This window comes from Trichechus manatus, unplaced genomic scaffold (genome assembly GCF_000243295.1).
Source record: "Trichechus manatus latirostris isolate Lorelei unplaced genomic scaffold, TriManLat1.0 scaffold00049, whole genome shotgun sequence".
In the NCBI taxonomy this organism is placed as follows: Eukaryota; Metazoa; Chordata; class Mammalia; order Sirenia; family Trichechidae; genus Trichechus; species Trichechus manatus.
Genome location: NW_004443985.1, coordinates 2,854,881 through 2,865,502, shown reverse-complemented (window position 1 = coordinate 2,865,502; position 10,622 = coordinate 2,854,881). Strand labels below are relative to the sequence as shown.

Below are 10,622 nucleotides of genomic sequence, written 5' to 3'. Positions count from 1 at the left end.
ACTCCTCCTTTCCACCCCTGATTCCCCATGTCCATTCAACCAGCTCCTAACCCTCTCTGCCTTCCCATCTCACCTCTGGACAGAAGCTGCCCGTTTAGTCTCTTGTACCTACTTGAGCTAAGAGGCACACTCCTCACAAGTATCACCTTATGTCCCACAGTCCAGTCCAATCCCTGTCTGAAAAGTTGGCCTCGGAAATTGTTTTAGTTCTGGGCTGATAGAGAATCTTGGGGTGCTTTCCGGGGTACCTCCAGTCTCAGTCAGGCCATTAAGTCTGGTCTTCTTACTAGATTTTGAGTTCTGCACCCCACCTTTTTCCTGCTCTGTCCGGGACCCTCTGTTGACAACACACTTTTTTTGATGCCAATCATTTTGCAACAGATTAATACATCCTTATTTTCCTAAGCAAAGGATCTAGAATGTGTATAATATTGTCTTATTTTAACTCAGGGGCATCCTTTTTGAGGATAAATTATTCTTTGTTGAAGGCACAGTGCCCTCAAGGATTTAATGGGTTTGAAAGGGAGTTCCCTTTTACCCACTCAAGACGGTTGGTTTGTTCTTGGTTATCTTGTAATGTCCCTTGTTGTCTGCCATATGTCTTTTTTCTCCCTGCTTCTGAACTGTTTGGGGCTTAGTAACAAGATACACGAACTTCTAACATTTTGTGTAAAATAAGAGCGAGTACCCAAGGAATTCTTTCGTGCACTTTAGTGTGTTAACGCAAATTTTGAGAGATTTGTTTTCGCTGTTGTGAATAGTGTGAAGCCCATACTTTTAACTACCGTGCTGTGCTTGTTGCTTTGTTTTAGTAGATTTCAGCTAGAGCATCTCAAAACTGAGAGGATAAGCATTATCTATACATATAGAAGTTCTGTTTTCTGACTTATTTGATTTTTCTGTAGTCACTTATTATGTATTTATTCATCTCGGTCACCTTGGTTTTTTTTTTTTTTTCTTTTAAGAAAATGACGTGATCTTATTGGTTGCTAATTTATGTTTATGAAGTGGGGGTTGATTTGTTTAGATAGTTGACACAGGTTTCCTCTGCTCTTAGCTGTTACTCCCTGGTATGGAGAACTAACTATATTTGTTTGTGTGAATGTGTGCGGGGAGGATATATGGGAACAGGCAGGTAGAAATCTCTTCTCTGCCAGCCAAAATAAAGAGGGCCCTACTTTGAAAGGTAATAATAAAATTTATCATCCATACGTTCTGGAGAGTGAAAGGGTCCGCTGCTAATAATTATCTTGGAACATAAACTAGTGTGAACTGAGACTGCCTTGGGCAAACTGGAGTGTATTGTTACTCTGCTGCTCTGTGGTATTAACCCCCATCATGGAGCCCTGGTGACGCAGTGGTTCAGAGCTCGACTGCTAACCAGAAGGTCAGCAGAAAATCCACCAGACGCTCCTGGGAAACCCTATGGGGCAGTTCTACTCTGTCCTATAGGGCCACTGTGAGTTGGAATCGACTCGAGGGCAACGGATTTGTTTGTTGAGAGCAAGCATCTTTCATTCTAGTACTCTAAATCTGTGATTTTTTTCCTCTCTGTTGGAAAAAGTGACTGCGTGTCTACACTGCAGCCACCTTCTCTGCATGTTTGGAGTTATGGCTGCCTTTGCCCTTGACTTTTCCACCAGTTTGAAACCCTTTGCCTTTGAGTCTTTAAATATTTGTTATTTTCTTTTTACTGTTGATATTTTCTCTCCTCTTTCGTTTATGTCTGGTTGTCTGAAATTTCATGGTAAATGTGCCTTTGTATGGATTTCTTTATGTGTTGTACTGGACACTCACTGGATGCTTTTAGTGTGGAGATTCTTGTGCTTAAATTCTTGAAAATGTCTAGATACTATTTATTTAATAATTTTTTGCCTTTGTTTTTATCCTTCTGTCTTCGAACCCCAGTTAGTTAGCTTTTATATTTTCTGGGTAGAGTCTCTCTCTCTCTCTTTTTCCTTTTACATTCTGCTTTTATCTTTTTGTCTACTTGCGGGGGGTTTCTTCAGTTTAACCCCTCAATTGAATTTTTAATTTTGCTATCCTATTTTTAAATGTCTAAGGGCCATTTTTATTGTTTTTTTTCCCTTTTCATAGCATTGTTCTTGTTTTGCAGATATACTATCTTTTATCTCTCTGAGAATAATAGAGATTTTTTTTTTTTGAAGTTTTCTTTTAATCTTTATTGTCTTTTTTTTTTCCAGGTTTGTTTTTTGGTTTATTTTTGGCTCTCTCTTTTACACTGGAAACTTCCTTCAACTATCTAATGCTCTGGGCTATCTGTTCATATTTAAGGATGAGGCGCTAAAAATCGAATGCTGTTTGAAAGCTATAGAGATAGAGATTGGGGCTCACTGCTGGCCGATAGGCTGTAAGATGGTTTTATTGTTGGGGAAATACCCAAATGTCAGTAAATGAAGATCTTTTTAAAGAGGTCATTCAGTTTCTTCAGAGAAGTATTCTATTTTGGGGGCAAAGTGAGAGGTTATAAGCCTAGCTGTCAGCTTTCTGGAAGCAGGGCTGAGAGCAGTCTGGTTTTATAATGTGAACAGCAGTGTTTCACTTCCAGCACTACCATCTTAGGTGTCAGGATGAGAAAGATGTTTAATTAAGGACACGATGAAAAGCTCTGATAAATTTTGGTGACTAAACTGTAAAGCTTTATGTGAAGAATGAAACTCCAGGTTCCTTGGCCATCCCTTTAGATCTGGGACGTCAGATAGATTTGGCTGTGCTGTGATGAGAAGAATCCCATGGCTTTGTCCCTGCCATGACTGTGTGCTTTGGAAATAGAGAACTTGTTTTCTAGATTTCACAGGCTCACAGTGAAGAGGAATTTCGTCGAAAGTCTCACCCATATTTGATTTAGATGATTCAGAAGGTGAGATTTTGGACCTGGAGTGGATTTAAGATTTCTGGGATGATGTGATGGGGTGAATGTGTTTTGCACATAGAAGAACGTAAATTTTAGGGGGCTAAAGGGTGGAATGTTATGGATTAAATTATGTTCCCCCCAAATATGTGTTGTAAATGCTAACCCCTATAGCTGTGGTTATAATCCCATTTGGGAATGGGTTTTCTTTGGCATGTTAATGAGGCAGGGTTCCTGTAGGGCGTGTTTTGAGTCAATCTTTTTTGAGATCTAAAAGGAGCGATTAGTAAAGCAGAGATGGAGGAAGATAGATGCCCTGCCACATGAAGATCACCAAGGAACAAGGACCTTCCCCCAGAGCCGACAGAGAGAGAAAGCCTTCCTCTAGAGTTTACACCCTGAATTTGGACTTCTGGCCTCCTAGACTATGAGAAAATAAATCTCTGTTCTTTAAAACTACACACTTGTGGTACTTCTGTTAGAGCAGCATTATGTAACTAAGACAAAAGTTAGTTATCTGTAGGTGTGGGAAGGAGAATGTGAAAGGCAGCCAGGTGTTTGTTATGCTTTTACAAGAGTAACACTTCATCTGTTTGGGGCATAGCTTGAGAACTGGGAAATAAGTGAGAAGACCTCTGAACGGCTAAAATTTTAATGTCACCAAGTTCACATTCTATAGCTAATATAAGTTATTCGTAAGAAAAAAATTAAAATCTCTCATTTAGAGCCTCCTCTAATGCTTAGTTTGTATACAGTTCTAGTAAATGTGGTTATCTAAACTAGTAGCAGGCTAGAATGGGCGGGAGAAGAGTTACTATAAGTAGCATATTGAATGGAGTGACAACCAACCTGTAAATATAAAACCTATAAAATGTTATATTATGTTCAGTCTCCTTTTAGCTTAGAAACCTGGAATTAGTTAATCAATTTTAGAAAGTTATAGTTTCAAACTGATCAAACCTCATTGATGCCTGAGGAGGTTTGCATATATGTAGGATCCTAACAATTCAGTTGTCTTGAACGATTCTTCTTCGTGTGAAGTTCCCAGATAATAGAGCCCCTAATGGATTAACGTGGTTTTGAGTGTAATATGGAACTTCTGAATAATATGAATATCCAAGATTTGTATTTTTGTAACTTTAGATTGTGGTGTTCAACTTTTGCATTTGCCTTGAAGGGTAGGATTTATGCTTCTTAATTCTTATTTTTCGGTGCAGTTAAAATACTGTAACTATATCTGATGTACGCTAGATTTAAGAGTCAGCGGCCATGTTTATCAGCACTGTTCTTACAAACACAACCCAGCATGGTGAAAGCGATTTTTTAAACTGCTGGTTGTGGCACATTAAAATGTTGTGAAATCATTTTAGTGGGCTGGGGTCAGCTTTTTTTTTTTTAGTTTTAATAAACGAAACAATAAATTAGGTCAAAAATATCATGATATCTCATGTCATAAAGGTTAAGGTTATTCTGTAAAACATTTTTTTTTTTTTTAAGAGCGTTCAACTGCTAACCAAAGGGTCGGCAGGTGGAATCCACCAGCCGCTCCTTGGAAACCCTATGGGGCAGTTCTCCTCTGTCCTATAGGGTTGCTATGAGTTGGAATTGACTTGATCGCAGTGGGTTTGGTTTTGTGTGTGTGTGTGAAATGGGTGGTGTCTTAGTCATCTAGTGTTGCTGTAACAGAAATACCACAAGTGGATGGCTTTAACAAACAAATTTATTCTCTCACAGTTTAGGAGGCTAAAAGTCTGAATTCAGAGTGCTAGCTCCAGGGGAAGGCTTTCTCTCTCTGTCTACTCTAGGGGAAGGTCCTTGTCATCAATCTTCCCTGGTTGAGGAGCTTCTCAGCGCAGGGATCCCAGGTCCAAAGGAGGCGTGTGCTCCTGGCTCTTCTTTCTTGGTGGTATGAAGTCCCCGTGTCTCTCTGCTTGCTTCTCCTTTTATATCTCAAAGGAGACTAGCTTAAAACACAACCTAATCTTGTACATGAGTCCTGCCTCGTTAACATAACTGCCGCTAATCCCACCTAATTAACATCATAGAGGTAGGATTCACAGCACATAGGAAAATCATATCACATGACAAAATGGTGGACAGTCACACAATACTGGGAATCATGGCCTAGCCAAGTTGACACGCATTTTTGGGGGGACACAATTCAATCCATAACAGGCAATATTGTTATTATTTTTTTACTGTGGGTCCCAACCAAAAAAAAAAAAAATCTGAGAAACACTGATCTAAAGAACACTGGGAAAGTGGGTGGAGTAATCAAGACCTGTGTGCTAACCTAGTTCTTGCAATATGTAACCTGGGCAAGCTATGTGAGCATTCTGAGCTTCTTATTTTCTTATCAGGAAATTGGGAATGATAATATCTGTCTTGCTTACCTTTCAGGTTGGTTGTGAGAATCAAAACAGATAAAGTATTTGAAAGCACTTTGTAATTGTACAGCATTTATTTATTTAACAGTGTCTGCCAAGTACCAGGTGCTATGCTGGGTATTGTGTTTGTTTTGAAGGGTAACCGTAATCCCTGTACCGTGGGGGAAAGAGGCAAGTACTCTCAGTGTGACGGTTGTGTGCAGAGTGTTGTGGCTGTAAATAGGAAGGCATTCCTGGAGAGGGTCAGGGTGGCACTTGAGTAGAATTTTGAATGATAGTAATAAATTGTGGTACAGGGACAAGACATTCAAGGTTTACTCTTCCTAAAGGTGACTGTATTTGTTTTCTAATGTTGTGTAACAAATTACCACAAACTTAGTGGCTTAAAATAACACCCATTTATTATTTCACAGCTCTATAGGTCAGAAGTCTGACATGGAGTGACTGGGTTCTCTGTTCAGTGTCTCACAACACTAAAATCAAGGTGTCGTCTGGGGTATGTTCTTATCTGCAGCTCAGGGTCCTCTTCTAAGCTCATGTGGTCATGGGAGAATTCAGTTCCTTGTGGTTGTATGACTGAGGCCTTCATTTCTTCCTGATTGACTTAGACTCACTGCCCCATAAACAAGTCATCTCTGTTTTAGAGTTACTGTTGTCCTTTTGATCTTGAAAAGAATACTGGGTTAGTGACTTTTCTGAGTTCTAACTTCTGTACTTATAAGGGCTGTTTATTGAAAAAAGGTTATTAAACTTTGCCATATTTTCTAGATGCTCTTCCCCTGCCCCCCACAAGTAGACTATTCCTTTTGGTTTCTACTTTTTTTTTTTAAATTTTTAATTTTTATTGTACTTCATGTGGAGTCTTACAGAACAAATAGTTTCTCATGAAACAGTAGTACACATGTTGTTTTATGACATTGGTTAATAACCTCACAACATATCAACCCTCTGACTTCTCAACCTTTTTTTTTCGGTGAAAATACACATAGCCAAAGATACACCATTTCAAAAATTTCTACATGCACAGTTCAGTGACATCGACTATGCTCTTCCAATTGTGCTGCTATGCTCACTTAAGATGAAGGCTTACAGAACAAAATAGTTTCTCATTTAACAGTTACTACAAATGTTGCCCTATGACAATGGTTAACAATCTCACAACACATCAACAATATCCTTACTCAACCTTGGGTTCCCTACCAGCTTCCTTGTCCCCTTCTGCCTTCTGGCCCTTGTCACTGGACTCCTGTACCTCGTTAGTCTCATTTGGTTTTACGGGGCTGTCCACTCCCAGGCTGAACAGTGAACCTCGGAGGCAGCTTCACCACTGAGCTAAAAGGATCTCTGGGGGCCGTACTCTCGAGGTTTCTCCAGTCTCCTTTAGACCAGTAAATCTGACCTTTTTTTTGTGAGTTAGAATTATGCTCTACATCCTTCTCCAGCTCTGTCCAGAACCCTCTGTTGTGATCCTGGTCAGAGCAGTGAGTGGTGGTAGCCGGGCACCATCTAGCTGTCCTGGACTTAGTCCGGTGGAGGCCTTGGTAGCTGTGGACAATTAGTCCTTCAGACTAATCTTTTCCTTGTATCCTGTTCTCTTCATTCTCCCTTGCTCCTGAAGGGATGAGACCAATGGAGTATCTTAGATGGCTGCTCACAGGCTTTTAAGACCCCAGACACTACTCACCAAGGTAGAATGTAGAGCATTGTCTTTATAAGCTGTGTCATGCCAATTGAGCTGGATGTTCCCCGAGACCATGGTCCTCAGAGCCCTCCGCCCAGCAGTTCAGTCCCTCAGGGAGTTTGGATCTGTCCATGGGGCCTCCATGACCTTTCCTTGTCCAAGTTGTGCTAGTTTCCCCTGTATTGTGTACTGTCTCACCCTTCACCCAAGATACCACTTATCTATTGCCTATTTAGTATTTCCCCCTGGTTTCTACTTTTGATATAAACATCTCTTTCCCATTCAGAGATTATAGAAATAGACTTTTGTATTTTCTTTTAGTACTTCTCTTTTTTGTGTGTGACATTCAGATTTTTAATATAGCTTAAGTATTAAGTAGAGGGCAGTGGTGGTTCCATGCAGGAGACCCTGGTTTGATTCCCTACCAAAGCAACTAAAGTGTCAGTGGAGGCTTGTGTGTTGTTGTGATGCTGAACAGATTTCAGTGGAACTTCCAGACTAAGATAGACTAGGAATGAAGGCCTGGCAATCTGCTTCTGAAAATCAGCCCGTTAAAACCCTATGTGCATGGGGTCGCCATGAGCCAGGGGCCAACTTGGTAGCAGCTAACAACAGCAGCAAGTATGAAGTAGAGATCTGATCGTTGGCAGTCAACGCCCGTGGAAACAGCGGTCAGGAAATCAAATGACGTATTGCATTGAGAAAATCTGTTGCAAAAGACCGCTTTAAAGTTTTAAAAAGCAAAGATGTACTTTTGATGATTGAGGTGCACCTGACCCAAGCCATGATCTTTTCAGTTGTCTCATATGCTTGCGAAATTTGGACAATGAAAAAGGAAGAAAGGAGAAGAATCGATGAATTTCAGTTGTGGTGTTGGCGAAGAATATTGAATATACTGTGGACTGCCAGAAGAATGAACAAATCAGAAGAAGTACAACCAGAATACTCCTTAGAAGTGAGGATGGCTAGGCTTTGGCTCGCTTATTTTGGATGTGTCATCAGAAAAGACCAATTACTAGAAAAAAAGATCTGTTGGTTAAAGTAGAGGGTCAGTGAAAACAAGGGAAGCCCTCAAAGAGATGGACTGACACAATGGCTGCCACAAGGGACTCAGATATGCTAATGATCACGAAGATGGTGCAGGCCTGGGAAGCATTTCATTCTGTTCTGCGTTAAGGTTGCCATGGGTCAGAGCTGACTCAATGGCAACTAACAACAACAGTGGATCTGATTGGTGTCTCTCCCCCTACACAGATGGCTAGTTGTCCCAACAGTGTTGAACGTCTGTCCTGATTTGAACTGTGAAGTTTGTCATAAACTAAGTATGTCTGTGTGCGTATGATGCTTCTGGGCTTTCCCTTACGTCCTGTTAACGTATTGGTCATTTCTTGGACCAGTACCACAGTATTCTAGTTGCTCATCTGTTAGAATGTCAGCTTCACACGGGTGGGGATTGTATCTAGTTACACTCAGAACAGTGATGGCGTGTGGTAAGCCCTTTGAAATACCTTTTCAATCCTTGTGACCTCTCAGTTCCAGCAGTACTCATGCAGATTTGACAGGTGTTGGTTTCCGTTTGCCCGTCATTCACTCATTTATTTAACCAGTATTTATTAAATGCCATTTATGGAGAGCTGTGCAGAATACAAAAGGGTAAGAAAACAAGACATTTATTTCCATGTGTAGATGAGTGAGAGATCTACGTTGTCAGAGGTGCAGGGAGTCTTGAAGTTTCGGGTCTATATTTTAGGGCTGTTTCTAGCTCAGAGTAGACCTCAAACTCCTAGTTTTGTTTTGGGCCCTTTCTCCTGAGGATTTTAAAAATTTTATTGTGGCAAAATATATATGACGAAAAGTTTGCAGTTTTAATCGTTTTTTAAGCCTGCAGTTCATTGACATTAATTACATTCATCATGTTGTGCAACCATCACTATTGTCTAGTTTCAGAAGTTTTTCATCACTCCAAACAGAAACTCAGTATCCCTTAAGCGATAACTCTGCCATTCCTCCTCTCCTGGCCCCTGCTAACCAGTAATAAACTTGTGTCTCTATGCATTTGCATATTCTGAATATTTTATGTAAGTGGGATTGTACAGTTATTGTCCTTTTGTGTGTGACTTATTTGATTTAGTGTAATGTTTTCAAGGTTCATCCATGACTTGGCATGTATCAGAACTTAATTTCTCTTTACGACCAAGTCGTATTCCGTTATATGGAGATGTACCGCATTTTAATTATCCATTCATCTGTTGAGGGGCACTTGGGTTGTTTCCACCTTTTGGCTATTGTGAATAATGCTGCAGTGAACATTGGTGTGTGAGTATTTGAGTCCCTCTCCTGAAGGTTTTTGTACTGCAGATTAAAGGAGCCAGGCTGCCCTTTACAGAAGTAAATGAACTGGCATCTCAGTACCCAGCTGGGGTGTACAAGGTAGGCTGAAAGCAAGGCCCTTGATTTGAGAGGTGGGGAGGTGCCCTTTACCTGTGCGCTTCACAGTGTGGAAAGTTAGAGCTGGAAGGGACCTTAAAGATTGAATTGACAACCTTTTTTTTTTTTTTTTTTAATAAACTTTTTATTTTGGAATACTTAGAATTTACAGAGAAGTTGTAAAGATAATACAAAGAGTTTCCATATATCCCTCACCCAGTGTCACTTTTCTCTAACATTGTCATCTTATGTTAATGTTGCGACCTTATTTTATATTTGAGAACACACAGCCCTCAAAAAGTTAATTTTAGCTCAGATCATAATTTTAGTTGTTGGCAGAGTCGGGCCAAGGATTCAGTAGATAGCCTGGGTCTTCTAGGTGATTGTATCTTAGTTAGCCATTTCTGCTTCTCATGTGTTTGCTCTTTTCCTTTCTTTCATTGGCTTCTTTGGGCATGAACTAAGAGAAGGACCACTTAGTACACAGTGCACTGGTCAGTGTGGTCTTTCTAACTTGTGCAATGGTTTCTTAATCTAGGCTTCCTCCAATTCTTCAACACCAACAAGAACCAGAAGCAGGACGTCTTCATTTACAGAGCAGCTTGATGAAGGTACACCCAGTAGAGAGGTAAGCTTGGAATTTCTCTAGAAAACATCTCACAGGAAACTTACTACTCTAGAATGTCATGTTACTGTTGATAATGAAATAGGAAAGTATTTTGACCGGTTAGTTATTTAATTCCTAGGTATTGTTTTTATTAATAACATAATTTTTTTTCAAATGGTTATGTTTATGTAAAGTGTGTGCGTGTGTGTGTGTGTGTTGAGAAAACCTTAATTTGAGAGTATAATATACTCAACATTTAATATTCTAAATTTTCAGAATAATTTGGTATCCTTTAATTTGTATGTTCAACATAGTATCGTATGAGAAAAAGCCCTGCTTTTTCAAGCTAGTGAATGGAAACGGAGAAATGACTTAACAGGTACTGTGTAACTAGCAGCTGGCACCATAGCTGAGATTAGGGATTTGCAACATTTGTTTTTCCTCCTGTGACCTGTAACAAAGAAACAGGAAAGTGGGTAAAGCATAAATGTGCAAATCAGAGCGTTATCTCGAAGCAAATCCTCATATAACTACTGCCCAGGTCAAGAAAAAGACCTTTGCTAGCACTTCATTCAGTCTCACTGCCTCCCTGCCTCCCTCCCTCCCTGCCTCCCTCCCTCCCTCCCTTCGTCCCTCCCTCCCTGCCTC

General features: G+C 40.2%; 1 protein-coding gene across 5 annotated transcripts in view; it reads left to right on the top strand.

Annotated features, from left to right (window-relative positions):
- Positions 1-10,622, top strand: part of GOLGA4 (golgin A4) — a 127,821-nt gene that overhangs the window by 4,889 nt on the left and 112,310 nt on the right. For all 5 annotated transcript variants that reach the window (XM_023732228.1, XM_023732226.1, XM_012555832.1 and 2 more), the window contains exon 2: positions 9,906-9,995. In XM_023732228.1, coding sequence (XP_023587996.1) covers positions 9,906-9,995 — 90 coding nt within the window. The remainder of the gene's footprint in view (positions 1-9,905; positions 9,996-10,622) is intronic.